The sequence below is a fragment of the Natrix helvetica genome, assembly GCF_964273705.1.
Source record: "Natrix helvetica genome assembly, chromosome: Z".
In the NCBI taxonomy this organism is placed as follows: Eukaryota; Metazoa; Chordata; class Lepidosauria; order Squamata; family Natricidae; genus Natrix; species Natrix helvetica.
In genome coordinates, this window is record NC_138554.1 from 57,408,913 (window position 1) to 57,435,469 (window position 26,557).

The window sequence follows — 26,557 nt, forward strand, 5'->3', positions numbered from 1 at the left end:
CTTAACTCTTTTCAATGCCTTTCTTCAGTAGATCCCTATTGCAGCCTCTTGCAAGCTAGAGTGGAATATATTTTTCCGGCAAAGAGGCACTGACCTCTAGCTGGTCTTATTTTGGCCAATTTATTCAGGTAAGAAGGTAAAGGCTAGACACATAGCTTGTGGACTCATTTAATCCTGTCACACAAAAATCCTACGATAATATACAATACATTTCCTCATTTCCCATACAATTTCTCCAGTACCAAGACCCTGTGTGAGATTTTCTGCAAAGATCCATAGACATTTTATATTCTGCAGTATTATTATTGTTTGTTTTTAAACTAAAATATTCAAATTGTTTGGGTTTTTTGCATTTTCCAAATTACGCACCTGTGAAGTATGTATTAGAAGTGGCATTTGGTTTCTTCTTACAGATATATGGCAAAGCAATGCTGCAATCCCGATTCTGCCATCCTCCTGAGGACTCTGTCCGTATCACCCCACAGTTTTCTTCATTTGGATTATCAGGTTGATCTATAAGAGAAGAAGAAACCCTACCTCTGCAACAACCAATCTTCAAAGAAAAAAAATCATAATCCAAGAAGGTTTTCTATATTAAGGATTCAACCTTGGATCGACTCTGAATTTCAAGGATTGACAAGGCATTCTTTTCGGATTTTGTTATCAGAGATGAAAAAAATATACATTGTTCTGATGAAGATGAGGCTGCATATGGGAAGTTAAAGCAATTTCTGTCCAATGCTGCAAAATAACTGGATAAACCAATCACAGAAAAGGAAAGATCTCTATATCCTCAAAAATATCATCGTTACAAAATGTAATACTAAGTTTTAAGATTAGCCACCTTATTTCAAATAGTTTCCATTCCTCGCAAAGGATGGATTTTGAAAAATGTATTACTATTATCATATTATTTTAAATTGTTCATTAAAGCCAAGCAGTACATCTGTAGAGAAAAAAGGACTGTTTGACCGAATGTTTGCTAACGATATCACATTTGGGATGTAAAAATTCAAATATGTTCCTTTCACTACCATCTAGGGGCTATTCAAATTACTACATCCCAAATATGGCAGCCCTACTTCGACTTAATGACATATACTTCTATCATGCTAAAAGTATATGTCATAAGTCAAAGTAGACTGCTATATCTGGGATGCAGTAATTTAAACAGCCCCTAGATGGTAGTGAAAGGAACATATTTGAATTTTTACAGTCCAATGTGATATCTTGTATTATCCTAGGTAACATTTTATACAATAGGAATCAATATAGTTAGTAAGCATGATTTATTTATACCCTAATTATATGTGTGTGTGTGTGTGTGTGTGTGTGTGTGTGTGTGTTGTAATTGTACTGATAAATAATAATAAATAATATATATATAATGCTGGTTTTGTTGTATTCGGGTCTTTTCCCGTGTAAGGTTGAGATTGTCTTTGCAACGTTTCGGCAGGATCTCACCTGCCATCTTCAAGCTGTGGGCTTAAAATTTTAAATTAATATATAATTTTATATATTTGTATAATCTCATTCAGTTTTCAGTCTCTGTGTTCAACTTACCGTTTTCCCAATTGAGGAACTTCAAGGGGGAGTTGTCAGACCACTGCCAGCCCCCATTGAGGTCCAAATCATTAAGCCCAATCCAGAGTGTGGAACCATATCCTGTCAGTAGTCCTGGTAGAGTCAGAGATAGATAAGAAAGTCACAGGAGCAGATCCTCTACCGTAAGTCATACTAAGCCATAATGGCACCTAACAACATACTTTTCTCCACAGTCCTGTTAAACCTTGGTTATAGTCAGCTACCCATTACACACCAAGCACAAACTAGTCTTCTCTGAATCTCTTCTCTTCTGAGCCATCCATCTGCAGCAGACCGCTTTCTTTTACAATATTCATATTGCATATTCCAATATTTTATATAGGTAGAGGAGTGTGTGTGTGTGTGTGTGTGTGTGTGTGTACACACCGTTTCCCCCCCAAAAAAATAAGACAAAAATGAGGTGCAGGAGCCAGTGAGTGTGGTCACCTCACGGCTCCTGCTGTGTTGCGTGTCACTGGGCCTGCCACTCTTTTTGCGGTGGCCATTAGCATGACAGAAGGGATGCGGTGGCTAGGGTTGTGAGAGCGGCTGCTAGGTAACGGTGTGAGGTGCATGGGGAATGTTCCCCCCCTCTCCCCCCCCTCCGGCCTTACCTCACCTCATGTCCTTTGTGCAGCAACCAACCAGAGGAAATGGCGGGGACCAGCTGCGCATGCGTTTAAGTATTTTTCTGGGAGGGCTTATTTTCGGGAAGGGCTTATTTTACCGCATGCGCTCAAAAGCCCGATTGCCTTATTATCCGGGAAGGTCTTATTGTGAGGGAAACAGATATGTATATATGAATGTGTGTGTGTTTTTGTGTTGTGTGTGTGTGGTGTCTGTGTGTGTGTGCTAGTCTTGTTGTATTTGGGTCTTTTCCCATGTAAGACCCGAATACAACAAGACCAGCATATCTATAAATATATATATATATATATTCTCTGTATTGATATTCATTTTATTAAAATACCAAAGAATATCCAACAAACAGGGACGTGCGGTCAGGGGAGGCAGGGGAGGCAGAGCCTCACCTCTCATCATGAAATAATATATAATATATAATAATAATATATATTTCCTCCCATCCCTTTTACATGGTTCCCGCTAAGCTCCGATAAGGAGAAGAGCCTTTGGGGAGTGAAGAGGAAGAGGAGGGAGGAGGAGGAGGAGGTGCGCGCGGGGGCCGGTGTCAGCTGGGCAACCGGCGGAGGCAGGAGGGTTCTCAGAAGCGGCAATAAACTTCCTGCCCCCACTGTACTTTGCGCGCTCCTTGCGACTACAATAGACGTCCAGAAATGGCAGGGGCTGTTGGGCTGGAAGCCCAAACCCCATTAGCCACAAAAGCCGCTTCTGGACGTATATTGCAGTTGCAAGGAGTGCACGAAGTCCAGCAGAGGCAGGAAGGTTCTCGTCATTTCCCAGTCGCTTTCGTGGCTTCGTCATCAAGACGAAGTCCGGGAGCGCCGACAACATTTCTGCCTCTGCTGGACTTCGTCTTGATGATGTTGCCACAGCTCCCAGGCACAGACGGACAGAGGTAGCCAGAGTGGCACCAAGGCAGTCCGGCGGGCGAGTGACTGAGGATCAGGCTGCCTGATCCTCCATCGCTCGCTCGCTCGCTCGCTCTTTCGTCCGCCCGGACCGCCTCGGCGTCGCTCTGGCTACCTCCGTCTGGCCGCGCCCAGCAGCTGCGGTGACATCATCAAGACGAAGTGGTTTGGAGGCGAAGTGCTTTTCAGTGCTTTTCTGTGCGTCTGGCGTTTAGGTAGATAGCTGGATGTCCTAAACACCAGACGCTCAGAAAAGCACTGAAAAGCAGCTGCTGTTTGGGACTGCGGAGCGTGAACCTCAGCCTCCAGCACATGTGGTCCCATTCCCTGCCTTCCTGATGACGTCACCAGCCATAAACCTCACCGCACGTCACTGCCAACAAATAATCAGTATTGGAAGGCTTATTGTTAGTCTTTATAATTGAAAGAAGGATAAACATGTCAGTCTGCAGAGCAAAACATTTTTCCATCTCTTTTACTAGGAGAACCTGTTTCAAGTACATATTTCCAATGCTTACCATTGATGTAGGTCTGCTCATGAATCGCAGTGATGCTAAGCAAGCCAGCCCCCTGCTGCTCACAGCTCTTTCCAGCCTCCTGCCAAGACAGGGTGGACTGGAAGTTGAATTGATAGCAGCTATTGGTGAGTTGGTCTCTGTCCCAGAATGTATCACAGTCATTGCCTACGAGGACAAGACAAAAAGGAAGTGACTCCAGTTAACACAATACGTCCTCACCTTAAGTTAGCAAATGGATTCAAGAAAAGCTATGCATTTTTGGAAATTCATTCTACAGCTTGTTAAGTTGTGTGGCCATGGTTGCCTAGGAAATAATCATGTGAAAAAAGAAAAAAAATGCAAGGTAGAATTGTTGGATTCAGAAGACTATAATGTACCAAGCATAAACGTATGTGTACTTTTCATAAAGATTGCAGCAACTGCATAGAAAGATACATTTCTTGAATGCTCAATTTGATATTAAGTTTTTACTCTTATTGTGAGACATATAGTCCTAGTTTAACAATCCTAATTTGCGTCAGAATTTCTGTCACTAAGCTTAGGGATAACTTCATGTGCCTGCACTGCTTAGCAACTGTTTTGGTAATCCTGGTTAGTCATAAAGCAAGAGTTGGTGCCATTTTTTAGGCGAGAACCACATGCTTATCCTGGCCTGCATGAATTGCTGTCTCTGTCCTGCTGCATTCTCCTCAGCCAGGCCCAGCCAGGCCCAGAGAGCATCCTTCTGCAGACAGGCTCTGCCCTCTTACCATGCTTGCCTCCACTTCAACTCCCCCTTCACCTCTTTGGCCACCGTGCACTCCACTACTACCACCACCTATTATTCGCTTGCCATTCCCAGCTGCATCCAGCTGACCTTCGCAATCTTCCTCCCACTGCTGATGCTGCTGGCCTCTGTGACATGACATCTCAGGAGACATATGGGACGGAGGGCGATGGGCAGTGAAGTGGAAGGCAGAAGGGCAGCAGAGAGGCAGGGGTGGCAGAGTGCAAGACAGCCAAAGGGGCAGAGACGGGAGGGAGATTGGTGGGTGACAGAAGTTGTATGCTGTGATCATAAATGCAGTCTGCCATGTGGCCAAATTGATCGTGCGCCTGTAGAGATGCTGCAATGGTTGTAACTTTGAGGACTGGTAATAATTACTATTTGTTCAATGTTGTCATGGCTGGACAAATGGTCATTAAGTGAGGACTACAATAACAGTTCACAGTTGCAACAGTGATTAAAAAGTAACACTGTGACCAATCCTCGTATTTATCACCTTAGCAAGTCTGTAAAACAATGAAATAAGATTGTAAGCACAATTAAAGTTTTACTTAGTGGCTGCTTCGATTAGCAACCAAGTTTCCATTTCCAATTGCAGTAATAAATAACAACTATAGATAAATCATTCATTCGGTGACCATTCAATGTTACAACAGCACTGAAAAAAGGTGAGCTTATGATTGCTTTTCACACTTAACACCTTTACAGCATCCCCATGGTCATGTGATCAAAATTTGGGCACTTGGCAACTGGCATGTACCTATGACAGTTGCAGTGTCTCAGGACCATATGATCACCCTTTGTAACTTTCCATCCTGGCTTCTGTCAAAGACTATGGGGGAAGCCAGGTTTGCTTATAAAACTGCATGATTCACTTAACAATTGACGTGATTCATTTAACAACTGTGGGAAAAAGATTATAAAATGGGGTGCTACTCGCTTAACAACCATCTTGCTTTAGCAATAGAAATTTGGGGCTGAACTGTACTTATAAGTTAGCCTGTATACACATATGCATTTGTATACAAATCCAGTGCCTATATAAACACCACTTTTCTACGAGTTCTATTTCACTGTTCTACTTACTAAGTGGAAGGATCAGACATAAAATGCAGGAAAAGAAAGCAAGTACTAGAGAAAAATGCATACATATAATTTGAGCCTAGTTACAAAGTAGCAACTAAAGGTAGGAAGTATAGGAAAACAACATAGGTGAGTTAAGTTGACGGGAGGGTGGCAGGAAAGAATAATAAGAAGCCCCAGGAAAAATCCATAAATATTTGTTAGTAGCAGAATTATTCAGGAAATCATAGCCCTAAGCCTTAGGAGCCTTGCTGTGAAAAGGAGAAACAATAAAATCTCTTGTGGAATATAGTTAAAAAGAAAGAAAGAACCCATATAATCGCACATAGTCACCATCCTTATGAATAAACTGAAAAGTATTAGCCTAGGGAGTCATATGCCCACAATTCTGTACAACCAGAAGCAGCTTACTCTTAACAGGGCAGAATCCCCATCTCTCATCCTTGCCATAATCCTGTGTGGTGGCACACCAGAGATGACCGTCTCCACGCCCCATACTTGTACAATCATGAAACCACTGATTATCATACTTGAAGGGGATGGTGCAGGGCTTTCCATGAGAGTTGCCTTGAATAGTGTAAATTTCTGGAAAAGAGAGAAAGCTACAGCTCATATTTGTCTTCTGCTAGAAAAAGGAAATGTTTATAATTTTGAACAAAAGGTTTGGCAATCAACACTTTGCAATCCAATTTAAGAATCAATAATTCTGTTATGGATAGCCATAATCAGCCTATGCTGCCTAATTTCAAATTAATCCAACACATATTTAATTGCTGGAAGATTGTTCCAATCCATGTATGACTGTACTTCCTCCCCCTTCCCTGCCCTGCCCGCAATAGTCCCCCCACATACTCTCCAGTATAATCTATAAATTCTGCATCAAGTGGAGAGCAATACATTTAGAAAATTCAGGATTTATTTGTTGAAAAAAATCAAGTTGGCAGATGGCTAAAACATAACAGTAGACCATTTGCACTTAAATTCATAAACATTCAGCAGATAACCCAGTCCCTGGTAGTGTTTGAAAATGTGCTACTTAACTCTAAGGAAAAAAAGATTTATTCCCATCAAGAATGATGATAGCTAAATAATGGAAAAGTTACTCCTATAATTCGTTTTATGTTTTGGCAGTATTTGAACAATTAATAGTTTTCAGAAAGCTTGCTATGTTCATCTTTTCTGAAAACAATCTTTTCTGAAACTTTAAAGATTATCCAGTTTAATTACTGCTATATGTAATGATAAAATTGGTTAGACTAAGATGCCACTAAGATGTCTTTTTGTGTTAATAGATGGATTATAGATCACAGTAGATTAATACAAAATACAATTAAATGAGATTGAATCTTTGAAACATGGTTCTTTATGTGCAAAGACAACGGAGAGCAAAGATGTATTCTTTTGGGGAAAAATACACCTACCTATCTTACCAGTTATAGGTTACAATTCCATACGTATTATTAAATTGCTTTAATCTGAATTTGCTTGGGTTATTCATTTTTCATAATGCAAATATCAATCTTAAAATTCTGCACTAAGGTTGCCCAAATTCTGGATTGAGAGAAACTAAATCCAAACTAAATAAATCTGCGTTTATATATTTGTTTTGGAAAACATTTAGACCAATGAATTTGCAGTGCTCTTTGTTCACTTTTTTGTGTCAGAGACTTCATGAGATATGTTGCTAATTTTCTTCTATTTATCTTAAAAGAAACTTTATTTTACTTTTCTAATAGAACTTATACATCTTAGCATTGTCAAATAACTGCTTCTGTACAACTGTAAAACTATAAAATATGCATAAATGCCTGCTGACAAAGTTTTGGATTCTCACTAAACTACTCATAGATCCCATCATTCAGATAAATTAGTAGCATTTAAATTATTTGAAATCAAACTATTAATTGAATACTCTGAACATTCTATTTAGACTGGATTTAGTGTAATAGCTGAGCCTGGACTCAAATCAGAGCAGAAACCACTTGTTCACCATACAGCTGTTTCTCATACAAGCTGAGGCTCATTTTAAATGGTAAGAGATATTCAGAATGAATGGCGGTTAATGGCTTTGGAGTTCATCCATTCTTTGGAAAAATGGAATTCTAAATTATAGTGAAAATCTTGAAATAGCAGATTGAATCTTTATATGTACTTTGGAAGAAAGCAAAACTATTCTGATACTATTGTGTGATTTGTTTATTCAGGTTGATTTTGGGATAATGGATGAAACCTACAAAATAAACAGTAGGAATTTTAGTGTATCTACACTATCAAGACTAGAATTTAACAAGGAAGCCAATATTTTTAAAGTATTATTTCCACAGATTTAGAATATGATTAGTAGCATTCTTGAATAAACAATCTTAATTTAATTCCAATTACTGTTGAAGAGATTAGTTGGAATTTATGATGGGTTTTCTTTCCATTTCAGTTTGAGAAAAATCAGTGAAAACAGGTGACAGATTGTTGGTTTTGTATTTTGTTTGTCTCTCAAGGAAAGCTATGATCAGAGAAATGGCAACTTTTCTATATTTGCTTTCTAAGATTTATATTGAACTATCAACAAATATTGCTTATAACTAGATAACTAAAGTGAATATGACAAAGGTGGATTGAAAGTGACTTTCCTCATATAATAAATGTAAGAATTTACTGTATAAACTAACTAATACTATGTTGCTGTAACAACCAATACAGACTACCTTTATTAAAAAAAATTAAGTAGTAGATTATCATCTAAACCAGATAGTGAGGATTGGCTACCTATAAATCCTACAGATATTGCTAAACTGCAGTTCCTAGTAACTCTAGCTAGCCAGGGCTAAAATTAAGGGATTTTTGGGAACATCCAAAAGCCCAGAAATTACCCTTTAGTTGCTATAGCAATGATCTGATAATGCTTGGACAATGAAAGTTTAATGCTGTCTTATCACCATCTTGCTCTACTTTCAAGATGCAAATGGCAGATGGCTACTGGAAGTAAAAATGCTAAATTATACAACTTGAACTCATACACATGTATTACTATTAACCTGTACCTGATATCTGTTTTATTTTTTGCTTATAATTATAATAAAAATATCTAAAATATATTAAATTTGGATAGTGCAGAATAACATTTTTAATTATGACATGTGCAATGATAGGAAACAACAACATTAATTTTTCAGTCTTCTAATATGGGTTTTACCAGAGTATGGCCTAGAGCACAAATCTTCATCATGGCCATAGATCTTCCATTGTCCTCCACGAGCCTGGTCACCTCTCTCAGCTGGTGTCAGTGACCAGTTCCCCAACCTCGAGCTCAAATACTGGGAAAGCTGGTCCCCTAGATTCCGACAGTTCCACCGCATGTTGACAGATTCACGGTCACATTCATAAGTGGCCAATGCATGGGTAGTGGCACTACTGTTTGCAGACTTCCAGGAGACTCCCAAGCATTGCATGTTTCCAATGTTGAAAAGCCGATTCCTGGAAACCCATTTCCACTTCTGAGCAGGAAGACTTGCATTACAGATTTTAGAAATTTTCACCAAAGAATCCTTTGTTTCCAAGCAGCTCTGCAGACCATTGTTATAGATGAGGAATATCCCAGAGTCTGAGAAAATACAAAAAAAAACCCACAACAACAATTATTACTATCGCTACTGAAGGTTCAAATACAGAAAACCATTCAGTATCAACTACCTGACACATATCCCCAAATACATCACAAATGAAGCCATCTAAATTTGATCTTGGCACGGAGTTAGAAGCAGACAATAAATATGGCAGAAACTATTAGTAAATTAATATGGAATGGGAAAAGACACGGAGTGAAACGAAATGTGTAGAAGACACCAAAGAGAGAGCTGGTCTTCGGATCTTCCAAATCTAAAACTATATCAGGAAGCAAGCTGCCTAACACACACAACAGAATGGATAAAACCCCTGAATAGTAAAATGTCAATTTTGGAGAGGGCCGATATTAAATTCTGGACTGATTGAGGAGACGTAAGACAGCTAAGGTAAGTTGAACAGCGTTTATTTAACAGAACTCAACAATAGATAACTATATACAAGATTCAGTACCTCGCCTGCTTGACAGCTATTTATATCGGAGCTGTCAAGCAGGGTGACCAATGGGAACAAAGCAGACAGCCCGCGCTTAGCTAGCCGCGCCTTAGCCAATCAGGCGCGGCTGAGCTGTTGCCGGTTGTCAATCGTAAGTTGAGGACTTAGGATCGGTCGCAAGTCGAGGACTCAACACTTCTTCCCCCATAGCGAGGACGCATGCGTGGCAGTGGCACATGCATAATCGCTCAAAAGGCAGGGCTGTGCCGGACTCACCCAGAACGCCTCAGTTGCGGTGGAGCATTCGACAAGGTAAGATGTCCCTGTGGTAGCTCCTCCCCAACGGGAGTGGAGCTCTGGGTGACGTCATTGGGACTTACCCTTGGAGGCGGAATCAACGAACCAGGTAAGTGGAACAGCAGCGACACGGATGGAGGCGGAACTTGGACAGGCTGCCGGAAGGCAGTGGCCGGGTAGGAGAGGCCTGACTGGAGGAAGGCCTCATTTGGAAAGGGGCAAAATGGTGGCGCGTCGGACGGAGGAGGTTCCTGGTCAGGCTGCTGGGCAATGGCGGGCGGGTAGGAGAGGCCTGACCGGGAGAAGGCTTCAGGTGGAAAGGGGCGCTTCAGTTTATCCACATGGCGCCGCCACTCGCTCAGGGAGTCCGACTCTGTAAGAACAGGTGCCGGTTACTGCGGAGATAGTGGCAGGCACCTACCTCGGACCCCCCCGAGAAATTCCTGGCGTAGACCAGGTCACCCTCCCCAAAGTGTAGGGGAGAAGCCCCCAGGTTGCGAAGCTGCTGTGTCTTGTAGCGGGGGTGCAGCCTGTCCAGGGTGGCCCGCAGGTGGAGGCCCATCAGCAGCTCGGCGGGGCTTTTGTTGGACAGGGGGCATGGGGTGGAGTACTGACCGAGAAGGTAAGCCGCCACCTTGTCCGGCCAATCTCCTCGGTCCATTCTGCCCAACGCCTCCTTGGCCGAGTGGACAGTACATTTCACCTGACCATTACAAGCAGGGTAGTAAGGTGCTGTTGGTGCATGGGTGGATCCCCTGTTTGGCCAGAAATTCCTGGAAGGTCGAGGAGGTGAAATGAAGTCCATTGTCAGTCCATGACGGTGTCCGGCAACCCATGGGTTGCAAACAGATGTCATAGGCCCAGTGTGGTGGACTATGCAGTTGTAGATGGCATGAGCATGAGTTCCACCCAATCCGAGTAGGCGTCCACGACCACCAGAAAGTTCTGACCATGGAAGGGACCTGCGAAATCCAAATGGAGCCTAGACCAGGTTCCCCTGGGAAGCTCCCAGTCCCTAACAGGTGCAGCAGGGGGAGAGTTCCCCTCAGCGGAGAAGGTCCGGGAGTAAAAAGCTATGGGGGCTTCTGAGCCATTGGGGAGGACATGGCTCAGAATTGCCCCCACACCAAAAGGGGAGGCATCACATGCTAATGTCTGCGGCAGCTTGTCACTGTATTGGACTAAGACAGCCGCTGACGTAAGCATAGCTTTGACAGCCGTGAACGCATGCGCCTCGCGGCTGCCCCACCACCAGGCTGCAGATCAGTCGAGAAACTGATGCAGCAGCTCAGCAAGTGATGCTTTGTGCAGAAGAAATGGCACATAGAAATTTAAAAGACCGAGGAACACCTGCAGCTGCGCCTTAGAGGTAGGAGTGGGGACGTTCCTGATGGCTGCTATTTTAGAAGGAGTGGGGTGGATGCCCTGAGCGTCCACAAGGAAACCCGGAATTCCACCCTAGGCACAGCAAAGGAACATTTGCTGCACTTCAATTTTAAGCCCACACCTCTGAAACAGTTGAGGACCTTCTGAAGGACTTTGATGAGCCCTGATCGACTGCAGGAGCAATCAGGATGTCATCGAAGTAGGGAACCACGCCTGGGAGCCCATGGAGCAATTGCTCCATGAGGCTCTGGAAGATCCCTGTGGCAACGGAGATGCCAAATTGTAACCGGCGACAGCAGAAAGCAATGGGTGGCAATGGTCTGGGCAGCCGCAGCCTCATCATCCACCGGGAGCTGCTGATAGACCTGCGCCATATGCAGTTTGGCAAATATGCAGCCCTGCCCCAAAGAGTGGAGCAGGTGCTGCATAACCGGAACTGGATATGGATTTGCCTGGAGGACGAGGTTGATGGTCGACTCATAGTCAGCGCAGATCCTGATAGACCTGTCAACCTTAACGGGGACCACTATGGGGGTCTCCCATTTGGTCGACAGGCTCCAGGACTCCCTGCGCCAACAACTTATCTAGTTCGGCATCAACCTTCGGCATCAAGGCAAATAGCACCCTGCGAGTCTTGAGCAACCTGGGGGTCTATGTTTAAAGAGATAGGGGAATCCTTATATTCATCTAAAGTGCCGTCAAAGACGCCAGCAAACTCAGAGATGATGTCTTCGACGATAGGTGATATGGTAGAGGTTCAATGGACTCCCATGAGGGACAGGCCCAGCGAAGGGAACCAGTCAAACCCCAATAGGGCTGGCAGGGAGTTCCCAACTACCAGGATGGGAAGCTTCCTTTGGAAATCCCCATAGTTCACCCAAACAGCATAGCTGCCCAGGGTAGGAATTTGAGTCCCCTGGTAATCTTTTAAAGTTGTATCTGCAGGTGTCAGCTGGCTGCTTGAGATGGCAGAGCACATCTTGGAAAGGGCACTCCAGGACAAGAGGGAGCGGGAGGACCCCAAGTTCACCTCCAGGATGCAAAGAGACCCTTCAATGAGCAGGGAAATCGTGAATTTTTTTCCGTCAGCTGAAGCTTTGTTGACCGATGCGGAAGGGACATCTGGCTGGTTCTTGGTGATCATGTAGCAATCGTCCCTCTGGGTCTGCTGTCGGCGTTGCTGGCAGTTTGGAGCCGGGCGGTAGTTGGCTTGAGGTGCCAGTGGTAGGGTATACATGAGCGAGGTGGCCTTTCTTTGAGCAGCGGCAACAGCTTTAAATGGGCAGGCGGAACAAACGTGATTGCCACCGCAACCCAAACAGGCAGCCGTGGAACGGTTGGCAGCTGGTGGAGGCAGTCTTCTAGGTTGACCCCGGAGACGGTCGACCTGATCTTCCTCCAGATCGTCTAGGGGAGCTAGTTCATTTATGAGGCAGGTTCTTTGTGGAGGTGCGATTAGCTGTTGGCACCGCTGTATTTCTGCCGTAGATTTTTCTGACAGCTCGCCGGCTCTGGCTTCTTCCACCACCTGCTGAAGGGTGATGTCTGCTCAGGCTAGCAATCTCCGCTTGAGGTGTACATCATGGACCCCACAGAAGAATTGCTCGACCAGCGAGTCATCGAAGTCGATGAATTCGCACTGTATAGCCGCTGTTCGGAGAGACTGTAAGAATTGGCTTACAGTTTCAGTGTCTTTCTGAACACATTGAGGGAACGCATAACGGCGGACTATACAGGAGAGAATCGGTGTGTAATGATTTTTTAGTTTGCCGATGAGTGTGTCCCAGTTCAACTCGTAAACCGCCAAGGCTGAAGTGAGAGCCCTGGCAATGTTGAACATTTCGGGTCCACACAAGCTGAGGAAGAAACTGCATTTTCAGTCCAAAGGCAGCTGGTGGTAATTGTTAGTGATGAGGAAACACTCAAAGCGTTCAAGGAAACCGGGCTAAGATTCATTGGCTGTGCCGAAGGGCGTGAATGGAGGCAGCAAAGCCATAGCAGAAAGAATCACGCTGAGGTAAAAAAAATTTTTTTTCTTTGTACAAAGAGGAAATTTATTAATTTTTCTTCTTCCATAGCTTTCACGCTGGAACCCTCAGCATCCCACCTTCGTCGCCAGTATTAAATTCTGGATTGATTGAGGAGATGTGAGACGGCTGAGATAAGTTGAACAGCGTTTATTTAACAGAACTCAACAATAGATAACTATATACAAGATTCAGTACCTCGCCTGCTTGATAGCTACTTATACCGGAGGTGTCAAGCAGGGCAACCAATGGGAACGAAGCAGACAGCCCGCGCTTAGCCAGCCGTGCCTTAGCCAATCAGGCGTGGCTGAGCTGTTGCCGGCTGTCAATTGTAAGTCGAGGACTTGCGGCCGGTCATAAGTCAAGGACTTAGGACCAGTCACAAGTTGAGGACTCAACAGCCGATTTAGGATTTCATTGATGCTTATGGTAGAGTCACAAAAGAGGGTAAAAACATAAAATGACATATTATCAAACCAAGTTTGATAAACATATGGAATATAGGTAGTCCTCAACTTTCAAACACAATTGAGCCTAAAAATTCTGCTGTTAATTAAGACACTTGTTAAGTGAGTTTTGCTCTGTTTTACGACTTTTCTTGCCACAGTTGTCTAAGTGAATCACTGCAGTTGCTAAGTTAGTAATACAATAAGTGACTCTGTCTTCCCCATTGACTTTGCTTGTCAGAAGGTTGTAAAAGGTGATCACCTGATCCTGGGACACAGTTGCCAAGCATCTGAATTTTGATCATGTGACCAGGGGATGCTGCAACAGTCATAAATGTGGGAAACGGTCAAAAATCACCTTTTTCAGTGCTGCTGTAACCTGAACAGTCACTAAATGAACTGTTGTAAGTTGAGAACTACCTGTACTCAACAATTTCATCCCTCACTTCTCTCTGAAATCCTTTTCAGGTTGGAGACAACAGAAAGCAAAATATAATTACATACAGAGATATGGATTACTCAGATTCCACAACCAAATAAAAAACAACAAGAACTGTTTAGTGAAAGGTGGGATGTATCATGGTTGATGTATTTACAAATAGGCAGAAGAATAAAATCAGATCTCAAAAAGGAAACAGAGATGTTAAGCAAAAGTGTGAAATTCATACAAAATCATCAATATTAATTAGGATACTTATATACCTTACCTAAGTATGATAGGGAAACAGAACACACAAACAAAATCTGTTTTGGAAAATGGATGAAAAGTTTCAAAGACGCTATTACCATATAATAATGGAAATAATTATGGAATAATCTATAAAACTCACACCATAATTTTAAGGAAAATTTATGTTAAATGTTTTGTAGATATTTCAACCAAAAACCATGTAGTTCATCTTCAACTGGTGCGGACTAATTCTTTTATCTTTCTTGTTCTTTTCTCCACGATTTCTTTATTACAAGTTCCTTCATTTCAACTTATTTTTTCTTTCACCCCCTCCTATATCCAAGCTATATTCTTATATTCCTTTGCGTTACCTACATATCTACTGATTTTCTTGCCTATGGCTGTTACTTGCTGATTTATAATTTCCAGTGTTTGCTCGATCTTCCTTGTCTCTATGTTTTTTGTTTTTAATTTTGGATCAAAAGTAAAATAATCCCAAGCGCACAATATTGATATCCTAACATACCCAGGAAACTACAGACCAATCAGCCTGAGAAGATACTAGAAAAGGTAATCAAAATACAAATTGTGAACATCTAGAAACAAATAAAGTTATATCTAGAATAAACATGGCTTATTAAAACCAGATCATACCAAACCAATCTTATGTCATTCTTTGATAGTGACTAAATTAGTGGACCAGTGAAAAGCTGTGGACATAGTATACTTTGATTTCAGTGAGGCATTTGACACAGTAGATCTCAACCTATCTCTTGTTAAGCTAGAAAAATGTGGGATAGATAGCATAATCGCCAAATGGATTTGTAACTGGCTCACAAACCATACTCAATGGTACTCTTAATGGTACTACATCTACATGGACAGAAGTAAGAGTGGAGTACATAAGGTTCCATCTTAGGGCCAGTATTCTTCAATATCTTCATAAATAATTTAGATGAGGGAATAGAAGGGGAACTCATCAAATCTGCAGATGATACTAAATTAGCAGGAATAACCAACAACCCAGAAGACAAGCTCAGAATGCGAAAAGATCTTGACAGACTTGAACAATGGGCCCTATCCAACAAAATGAAATTTAATGTAGAGAAAAGCAAGGTTTTACACTTAGGCAGAAAAAAACCAAAGATACAAGTATACATTAGGTGAAATCTGGCTCAAAAAAGTAACTGTGAGAGGGACCTTGGAGGGCTAGTGGATGATCACTTAAATATAAGCCAGCAATGTATGGCAGCAGCCAAAAAAGCTAATACAATCCTTGGTTGTATAAATCTCTGTTTATGGTTCTATGAGGCACAGAATCAAAATCACATGAAATATTAGTATTGCTTTATAAAATCTTAGGAGACCACATCTGGAATACAACATCCAGTTTTGGTCACCGCATTACAAAAAAGATGTTGAGGCTTTGGGAAAAGTGCAGAGAAGAACAACTAGGATGAAGCCTGGAGATTAAAACATATGAAGAACAGTTGCAGAAACTGGGTATGGCTAGTCTAGAGAAAAGAAGGACCAGGGGGGTGACATGATAGCAGTATTCCAGTATTTGAGGGGCTACTACGAAGAAGAAGGGGTCAACTTATTTTCCAAAGCACCAGAAGGCAAGACAAGAAACAATGGATGGAAACTAACCAAGGAGAAGCAAGCTGGAATTAAGGAGAAACTTCCTAGCAGTAAGCACAATTAACCCGTGGAACAGCTTGCCTTCAGAAGTTGTGGATGCTTCTCACTGTAGCTTTTTTTAAGAAGAGGCCAGACAGCCACTTGTCTCAAATTGTTTAAGGTCTTCTGCTTGAGCAGGGTTTTGGACTCGAAGACCTCAAAGCTATATTCTGATTGATTATCTACAATTATTACTAATATATTTATTTTTATTTTCAATAATTAATTATTTTCAATAATTTAAACATTCTAAATCAGGGGTGCCAAACTCAATTTCATTGAGGGCCACATCAGGGTTCTGTTTGACCTTGGGGGGGGCTGGGCAGGGTGGGTGTAGCTAGCTCAATGTCACTCGTGTCGGGGGGGGGGGGCGCTTGTGGTGGCCCAGGTGCTCTGCCAGTGAAAACAGTCTTCCGAGCTCCGTTTTTGGCTGTGAAGGCCTCCTGCAACCTTCTGCCAGAGAAAATGGAGCTTGGGCAACCCTCACGAGCTCCATTTTTGCTGGCAGAGGCACTGCAGAGTGGTTCTTTGCTGTTTCCAGAGTGCAGATGATACTAAATCCAGATATAAGCACACTGTGGGCCAGGTCTGGCCCCCGGGCCTTGAGTTTGACACCCTTGTTCTAAATAGTAGCATTATCATAATTGTTAATTATATTAAATATTACTGTATTGAAATTTACATTGAAACAATATAATGTATCAAGGTTTACAATTACAATAAAAGGGAAAAAGAAAAATCAGACGATAAATATGAAATAGAGCCTTAGAACATAGAATGGGGTTAAAAAAGATCTTTGAGGTCTTGATGTGGGAAATCCTAGATTCAACAGTCCCACATCTGTAATCAAACATTTTGGAAAGGAATGACTAAGTTAGTTTGCTGAGAGTAGGGACAATTAACGAGAATGATATATAGTACTTTGATTGCAAATAAATATATACTCTCATAATGTTTTACTTGGTGTTTTAGTTCAAATTTCCAGTAATGACTAATGATCAACTTTCTTGTCTTAAACTGATTTTTTCCCAAGAAAATTCTTAGCAGGATTTCTGGCTAGTTGTATGCTTTCAGCTCAGAAAATATGAGTTCTGAGACACCATCATTTAAAAAAAAAAAAGTTAAGCACTTTTAGGATCTTTTTTTAAGCAGCAAAAAGAGAAACATAAACTCCCCTTCCAAACAAAGGCCGACAGCACATTTTAAGAAGAGTTAGCTTTCCCCAACTTGCTCTATATTCTTAGCGTTGTGGTTTTAGAAACTTTCAGGTCACAGTAAGCTAACTCAGCAAAAAGTGTGAGTGAGCCAAAAAAACAAACAAAAAAAGCATCAACTTACTCTAAAAACAAAGGGCTAAAGTTGGAAAATTACAGCTTGTAGAACTTAGAAAATTACAGCCCCCAAAAGTTTCATGACCTTTTGCTGCAGAGAAAAAAAGGAAAATAGTCATCAGTTACTTGGTTAATAAAGAGTTACTAAAATTAATTACCTGATTAGTAAAATCTTGGCTCTAGTTGGAAGATGTTTCTTCTATTTGATCTATTATAGTAAAATTCATGTCTTTAAGGGAGATGAAAACTTTAGCAACAAGAGCAAGCATGGGCAGACCTCAGAAGGAATGTGTCTATCTTGCCCCTCATGTAATTATGCCTTTCTTTAGGACTATTGCATTGTAGATCTTCTTTGCAACCTGGTGAAGAATCTGACTATACGTTGCTATGGGCCTTTGTATGTTTGTTCATTTATCAAATTTATATGTCTATATTGTGGGCAGTATATAACATCTATACTTAACAGATATCAGAACACATTGTACACAGGTAAGAGTCATTGGCTGGTTTCTTGTTTAAATTTCAGATGTAAGCTCAGGAAAAAAAAATAAACTCCCATAAAGTATTTTTCCAGTCCCTTCAAGTCCAAGTTACAGAAATGGGAGAAACCACACATGAACATTACTGCAATTATGCAATTAATTTCAAAATATGATAATTTTACAGTTCTTATGGGGCCATCATTTACACCAAGAATCAACATTTAAAAACCTTTATTAATCAAATGAGATGATAGACCCTGAAGTCAGTTAAGTACAGTAGCCTGTACCAACCTGATGCGTTTCAGAAATGTTAGGAATAGTTATTTGTTGAGGATGAAAGGAGCAGAAGAGTGCTTGCAATGCATCTGGAGGTCACTAGGCTGGGAAAGCTGCACTTCAAATAAATTGTTTGCCCTTCCTTTCCTTTTCTCTCTTTCCACTTCTAGTTTTTTTCTGCTTCCTCTTACTTTTAAATATTATTATTCAGTCAAGATTGGCAAACTTCTGGTAGCATGTCTTATTGTCTAATCACCTGATTATTTTATCACCTTATCATTTTACACTCGTACCTGGAAATTTGAAAACCATTATCCTCTACCTAGAAAAATGACAGGGGAATTCTTTATTGGGAGAAGAGTTTTAAAAGTTAACATAGTAAGCACACCCACAAAAATTTGATCCTCCACGCTTTTTCATATGTGTGATATACATTAAAAGGGATGAAGTTTCAATTGTGTAATCATCATAGCCATCTTGATCTTTTGGATGGCTCCTAAAAACAGCATCATTTCTATGAAATTAAATTCTCGTAGCATTAGTTTTAATGCCAACCTAGAGAGATCAGTGTAGAAGTGAGACAGGCCATCTCGACCTAGAGAGATATGATTTGTTATGGAAATTTCCTAGTTAAACTTCAGTACATTAATTTGAAATTTTTTAAAAAATGAAGAAACACACTCATTTTCACAGCAAATTCTCATGTTACAAATACTGATACTGCTATAAAAATTATCAAGGAAGTAAATACCATTTTCTTTTCTAGACAGCTGGATGGTAATTCCCTCATGAAAGTTTACAGAACAGCTGCTCTGCCTCAAGGCAATTATTTATGGTATTTTTCAGAACAGCATCATAATCTCATCCTGATTAATATTCTAATGAAAATACTGAGTGAAATGCTGCTATTCTCAAGGGAGATCAAAATTCTGAAATATGTCAGACAACCAGACTTAATTTTTTCTTGACTATCTCATGAGAGCAAAAGTCACATTCCAGCAGGCTCAGGATACAGAAGTTGCCAATAGACACCAATCTGTGCTTTACTTAATTAAAATCTATCATATAAGGAATACCAAGTTGAAGCAGCTATAGTCACTAACATAATTTTTCCACACTACTTTCAATAAAAGAGCCCAGACACACCACAGGGAAATTATGTTATTGGCAACTGAATCACTTTGTTCAATGAAATGTTGTTTCATCTTCCTTGCTACGCAATGCAATGTTGTCACACACTTTGCCACATCTGCATCAGAAATACCCAGATGTGTTGCCTAGGGTGACCTCAAGCCTGACACTACATGGAGTCCACTTTGTGGGATGATGTTTGAGATCCCTGAATCCAGACATCTGACATGTCCAATCCAAATATAAATTTTCATAACACCCCTAGAATCACATATAAGAATCCAAGCACAAATAGGCTTCTGGCTATGGATTGAATACAACTGGGCTCAGATTGGATGTAATTACCTACAATATTTTCTTTCTGTAGAGGAAAAAAGATAACACACTGAATGGATTTAATTATAAGATAAGCCAAGAACACTGACAATTTTTGACTGGAGCAAAATGATCCCTTTTGTCTATTTTTCCCATCGTTTTTCTTTTCTTTATTTTAGATTTGAGGAAGTAATATGACAAGACTATATTTTTCACTGTTCAGATATTTTTATATATGTAATGACAACGGTTCATGCAGTTAAGAATAAAGAACATAAAAGCATAATGAGATATCTTATGCAATAATATAAAATGCACAATTTATAGAAATAGAATTAATTTAGAGCCTTTGACAAATAAAATGGAAACAACAGAGTAGATTGGGAACTGAAGTGAAGAAGAGATTGTTAATGAAATAAGTAATGGAACATCTGAAATCTGAAATTAAAGTAAAACAATCTTGAAAACCTGATAATGAAAGTAGAGGAAGATGAGAAAACTGAGGGAAAAATGAAGATGGAGCAATGGACAGAATTATAGGCCACAGACACAAATTAGTCAGTTGGCTAGACTGGTATCAGGGATCCAAGTAACACCCCTAATGAAAGAAGACTCCGAGGTTTGAGTTTCCTCAAAGTTCCATTTTATTAGAGATGTCATATTGGCACATCTGGGAAAACCCGAATCTGAAAGTTTCCAAGTTTTTCCCACCCAGAAGAAAGTTCAAGTCCCTGCCCAGCACCCACATGTCCATCACATGATCCAATCAGGCACTTTCCAAACTGGAGATGCTTCCCAGTCATTCATCACAGCTGCAGGGCAAGTTAACCTTGACTTTCTGAGAAAGAATGTTATTATGGCTACATAGCACCCGCACTCTATATAATTCCCCCTCCCATTTTCCCACAGTAGAAAACGTGGCAGGCCTGAAGTCCAAAAGGTGAAAGATGGCTTCCAGGTCTGACAATTGGATTAAAGAGATTCCCTTTCTCTCACAGGAAGCATCCGTGTCCCAAAGGTAGAAGAACAGGGTTGTTAAACTCCCGGCCCGCGTGCCAGATGTATCACACGCTGGTCACGCCTACACCAAACCAAGTAATACAACTTTGAAAACAAACCAAGTAATACAACTTTGAAATGGATGACTGGAAGAGTTGTTAAATATGACATTTAAATTTAATCAAGTAATTGGATTACATTGTTGGGGACAATATACTAACGCTTAAACTGCTCAGAGACTGCTGTAGGGGTCCCCATCCCCCAGTCTGCGGACCAGATATGCAGCATGCCAGCAACTGGGCCGCGCAAACAAGCAAAGCTCCATCTGTGGGATGCAGCGAGCACATGAAACCATAATTCTCTGCTCCACGGAAAAATCTTTCTCCGTGGAACTGATCACTGGTGTCCAAAAACAATTATCCCCTGCCCATGGAGATTCCCCAAGTGGTTCAAAATTCATGACTCGAAAAACTTTTTCCAATGGAACCAATTATGTATCCTTTCACTGGAGGACTTTTAATCCACTTTTTAACATATTACAGGTATCCCCAAGTTATGATAGTTCACCTAGCCACTGTTCAAAGTTATGACATAGCCCCCCCAAGTACTTATGACCGAGCTCTGAAATTAGAAATGTTGCAGCATCATAGCAGTCGTTCACACTTATGAACAACCGCAGAGGCTCTGCAACATTTGCCCTGCCTATTTCCTTCCCATGCCGGGTTGCCACAGGCATTAGGCCTGTGGATATTCACCTCGCGAAGATCTAGCGAGCTTTCAGTTTCGATGTTTTGATGCTTCGGGTCTTCGATGCATTTGCAGAGGCCTAAAATACAGCACGTTCACATGAAATCAGAAGCATGAGATGTTGATCTTGCCTGATCTCAAAGTACTTTGGGTCTCTGTTCTCTGTAAAAGGAGGCCTAGATGAGTTCTGCAGCAAAAGGCTTTGCAAATGGCAGGAAGGCCTGAATCACTGAAGCAAAACCCCTTGACCAAAGGCTTGCCGATGTCTACTGGGCTGAGAGATTGCGCCCCTATAGGCCCGGGATGGCGAACCTATGGCACGCGGAGCCATTTGTCAGGTACACGAGGCGTTACGCGTGCTGGCCAACTAACTTCAGCCTTTTTTTGAGGCCATTTTTCACCCTTGCCAGGCCCCAGAGGCTTTACAGGCAAAAACACCCCCCCCATCCTCCCCCGGAGGCCCTCTGGAGGCTTCAGGAGCTTCCCTGAAGCCTCCGGAGCGCAAAAAACGGCCCTATGGGCAAACCAGAAGTTCAGGAACGGACTTCAGGTTTGCTCATAGGGCCGGTTTTAGCCTCCGAAAGGCCTCTGAAGGCTCCGGAGGGCCTCCGGGGGGGTGGGGGAGACTGTTTTCGCCCTCCCCAGGCTCCTATAAAGCCACTGGAGCCTGGGGAGGGCGAAAAAAGCATGCAAAAAATGGGGGAGAGCACTGGTCATGCATGCATGCATGCTGGGGTCACGCATTGCATTATGGGTGTGGCACGCCCATGCATGACACCCCCCCCCTGTGCTTCCCTCCGCTTTTGGCACGTGAGCCCAAACAAGATTTGCCATCACTGCTATAGGCTCTGGTCATTTTTTCAAAAACCTTTTGACACCAAGAACAGAGGCCAGGAGGGACACACACATCCCTCCAGGCCTCTTTTTACAGCAGCAAAGGCCTTTCCTCAAGTCCCTTGCCATTGAGAATGAAGCTTCTGTTCGCCGTAGCAAAGGCCTTTTCTCAAGTCTTTGCTGCTGAGAACGGAGGCCTGGAGGGACACATGAGCCCTTCCTGGGCTCCATTCACAGCAGCAAAGGCTTTTTGTAAAAATGACTGAAGCCTACAGAGGCACAATATCTCATCCCTGTAAGCCTCGACAAGCTTTTGCTCAAAGCAAAACTGTGGCAGAGAGGGTGGAGTATGGATACCCCCTTGATTGTCAAGATCTACATAAGGTAAGTAACCCGGATGGGGGGAAGTATGAAATATCTCAGTAGGTGGGGAAAGCACTAGCCTCCCTCCATGGCTTTCCCCACCCTGAGATAGTTCATGTGCCTGAAGAAGTGTGGGGAAAGACGAGGCTTGACACACTGAGGAACGTCCAACTCTATTTATTAACGTTTAACAACAGCAAGCAATACAGGAGAGAATCGCCCGTTCCTTAGCCTGACAGCTATTTAAGGGAGAGCTGTCAGGCCGAGGAACCAATCAGGAGATCAGATCAGCCCGCCTTCAGCCATGCCGCGCCTGATTGGCTAAGGCGCAGCATGGCTGTTGCTGGCTGACAACAGGGGGAATTCCCCGGTCGTAAGTCGGGGAGGAAAGAATACAACACTCCTTCCCCCCTAGCGAGGACGCATGCGTAACAGTGGAGCATGCGTAGTCGCTAAGATAGGCTGGGCGGCGTCGGACACGCCCAGAACGCCTCAGAACTGGGCAGACCGTCGGAGAAGGAGGTGGTGTCCGTGGGAGCTCCTCCCTGAAGGGAGTGGAGCTCCGGGCGCCATCTTGAAGGCCTATCTCAGACGGAGGTGGAGGCGGAGACTCAGGAGCAGGTAGGCAGGGCCGGGGTGGCGCGGCCGCTGGCGGGCTTGAGACAGGGAATTTTGAATTGCTACTAGGGAAAGGCTGGCCTGATTGAGGGAAGGCCAATATCGGGTGCAACGGAGGAGCTGGTAGCCCCACGGGGGCTGGGACTCTGCAAGGCTGTGGAAGGCGGAGAGCGCTGGGAACAGTCTCTGTTGGAACTTCTTGCGGCCTGGGCAACGGCCACGGCGGGGGAATCGGGTGCGGCGCCAACCCCAGGGCCTCTGGTGGAATGGTCGAGGCCGACCTTGCGGGGTTGTTGTGTGGATCCGAAGGTTCGCGACGCCTTAACTGATCCATGTGGCGGCGCCAGTCTGCACCGTCGGCGGTCCGGACCCTGTAAGAGCAGGGGCCGGTTACAGAAGTGACGGTGGCAGGCACCCACTTAAGATCCCCGGAGAAAGCCCTTGCCCAAACGGAATCGCCCTCACGGAAGGAGCGGGGAGGGGGCCCCAGGTTGCCCGGCTGTGCCTCAGAATAGGTTGGGTGCAACCTATCTAAGGTGGTCCGCAGGCGCCGGCCCATCAGCAGCTCAGCGGGGGTTTTCCCTGACAGTGGACACGGGGTGGAATGCTGAACCAGGAGGTAAGCAGCCACCCTCGTGGGCCAGTCGCCCTTGTCCATTCGTCCAAGGGCGTCCTTGGCCGAGCGGACAGCGCGTTCCGCCCGGCCATTGCTGGCCGGATGATAGGGAGCGACTGGGGCGTGCCGGATGCCCTGGGTGGCCAGGAATTCCTGGAACACGGTGGACGCAAACTGCGGCCCATTGTCCGACACAACGACGTCTGGCAAGCCGTGGGTGGCAAACAGGCGCGTTAATGCTCGGACAGTGGCCTCAGCTGTGGTGGAGGTCATGAGGATGAGCTCCACCCAGCGCGAGTAAGCGTCCACCACCACCAGGAAAACCTGGCCTCGGAAGGGGCCGGCGAAATCCAGGTGGAGGCGTGACCATGGGCCGCGAGGAATCTCCCACTCCCGCGGCGGGGCCGCTGGAGGCGCTGGATGGAAGACCTGGCAGGTCGAGCACCTGGCAACCCAGGTAGCTATCTCGTTGTCCAGATGGGGCCACCAAACATAGCTGCGCGCCAGCGCCTTCATGCGCGCAATGCCAGGGTGGCCCTCATGGAGACGAGACAGCACCTGTTCGCGCAGTGTGGGTGGAACGATCACCCTGTCCCCCCACAGGAGGCACCCACTGTGAAGGGACAGCTCTAGCTGCCTGGCCTTGTAGGGGTGGTGGTCGTCGGACACCGGTCCCCCAGGCCACCCCCGCAGAACCCAGGTCATCACCTGGGAGAGGGTGGGGTCGGCCAGAGACGCTGCCGCCACATCGCCCGCGGAGAGCGGCAAGGCGAGGTCTGCAATGGCCAAAACAGACAGGCAAGGCACTGTCTGAGGGTCGGAGACGGGCAAGGGGCAGCGGCTGAGGGCATCAGCGTGCCCAAGCTGCTTGCCAGGGCGGTAGACCAGGGCATACGAGTATGCCGCTAGGAACTCCACCCAGCGCGTCATCCGGGGTGACAGAATGGGGGGGGGTCGGACGGTCACCGGCCAGAAGCCCAAGGAGCGGCTTGTGGTCAGTGAAGAGCGTGAAATGCCGTCCGTAGAGGTACTCGTGGAACTTTTTAACCCCGGACACGGCAGCCAGAGCCTCCTTGTCGATCTGGCTGTAATTTCTCTCCGCTGGAGAGAGTGTCCGGGAATAAAAAGCTATGGGGGCTTCCGAGCCGTTGGGGAGGACGTGGCTCAGGACAGCCCCCAAACCCACGGGGGAGGCGTCACACGCTAGAGTCAGGGGCATCCTGTCACTATATTGGACTAGGACTGCCTCTGACGTCAGCATGTCTTTGACAGCCGCGAACGCATGCACTTCGCGGCTGCCCCAGCGCCAGGCCGCCGATCGGTCGAGCAACCGATGCAGCGGCTCGGCTAGTGACGCCTTGTGCGGCAAAAATGGCGCGTAGAAATTTAAAAGCCCCAAGAACGACTGCAGCTCCGCCTTAGAGGCGGGGGTGGGGGCGTTCTTGATGGCTGCGACTTTGGCAGGGGTGGGGTGGATTCCGTGGACATCTATGGAGAAGCCAAGGAAGTCCACTTTAGGCACAGCAAATGAACATTTGCTGCGCTTTAATTTGAGACCCGCGCCCCTAAAACGGTCGAGGACCTTCCCCAGTACTTCGAGGAGTCCTGAGCGGCTGGATGCAGCGATCAGGACATCGTCGAAATAGGGTACAACGCCAGGGAGCCCATGGAGCAATCGCTCCATGAGGCTCTGGAAGATCCCCGGGGCCACGGAAACGCCGAATTGGAGGCGGCGGCAACGGAAAGCCCCTCGGTGGGTGACGATAGTCTGCGCAGCCGCCGCTTCGTCATCCACCGGGAGCTGCTGGTAGGCCTGCGCCATATCCAGTTTCGCGAAAATACAGCCCTGCCCCAGGGAGTGGAGCAGGTGCTGTACGACAGGGACTGGATAGGGGTTTGCCTGAAGGGCCAAATTGATGGTGGATTTAAAATCGGCGCAGAGGCGTATGGAGCCGTCGGCCTTCACAGGGACCACTATTGGGGTCTCCCAACGCGAGTAGTCAACAGGCTCCAATACGCCCTGCGCCAGCAAGCGGTCAATCTCCTCATCAACTTTGGCCCTTAAGGCAAAAGGCACCCTGCGGGCCTTCAGCCTAATGGAAGCAACCTGGGGATCTAAGTTAAGAGAGATGGGGGTGCCCTTGTATAGACCCAGCTGGCCGTCAAAGACGTCCGCGTAGGCGGAGATGACAGCAGCTATGTCAGGGGGCGTGTCTGAGATGGAGTGCACCCCCTGCACGGAGAGACCAAGGGCGGGGAACCAATCCAGCCCCAGCAATGCAGGGAGGGGCTTCTCAACTACTAGGACTGGCAGGCAACCCGAAAACCCCCCGTATTCAACCCTGACCGTATAGCAGCCCAGGGTTGGGATAAGTGACCCCTGATAGTCCCTTAGGGCCACGGGGCTGGCAGTCAATTGGCGTTTAAGGACGCCGGGGCACAGTTTGTGAAAGTCAGCCCAGGCAATTATGGAGCGGGACGAGCCGGAGTCCACCTCCATTACACAAGGCGCGCCCTCAATGAGGACTGACGCCTTGATTCTGTCCGCACCTGCGGAGGCCTGGTAGATCGCCTCAGCAGGGGCGGCTGCTGGGCCTGGCTCCACGGTGTAGCAGCTGGCTCTCGAGCGCGGCTGGCGGCGGGGCTGCTGCGGTCCTGCTGTCATCTGCTGGCCTGTGGCTCCTTGGGGTGGTGGTGGTGGCAGCACAGCTCGGCAAACTTGGGCCAGGTGCCCCTTTTTCGAACACCGGCGGCAGATGGATGCCCGGAATGGGCAGGCGGACCG

The 26,557-nt window shown here is 44.8% G+C and overlaps 1 protein-coding gene across 1 annotated transcript in view; it reads right to left on the minus strand.

The window, feature by feature from the left end:
* Positions 1-26,557, minus strand: part of MRC2 (mannose receptor C-type 2) — a 109,324-nt gene that overhangs the window by 63,830 nt on the left and 18,937 nt on the right. Inside the window, exons 2-6 of the mRNA XM_081970080.1 lie at positions 8,692-9,099; positions 5,913-6,086; positions 3,653-3,817; positions 1,564-1,677; positions 370-513 (exon numbers count right to left, since the gene is read on the minus strand). Of these exons, the coding sequence (XP_081826206.1) occupies positions 370-513; positions 1,564-1,677; positions 3,653-3,817; positions 5,913-6,086; positions 8,692-9,099 (1,005 nt within the window). The remainder of the gene's footprint in view (positions 1-369; positions 514-1,563; positions 1,678-3,652; positions 3,818-5,912; positions 6,087-8,691; positions 9,100-26,557) is intronic.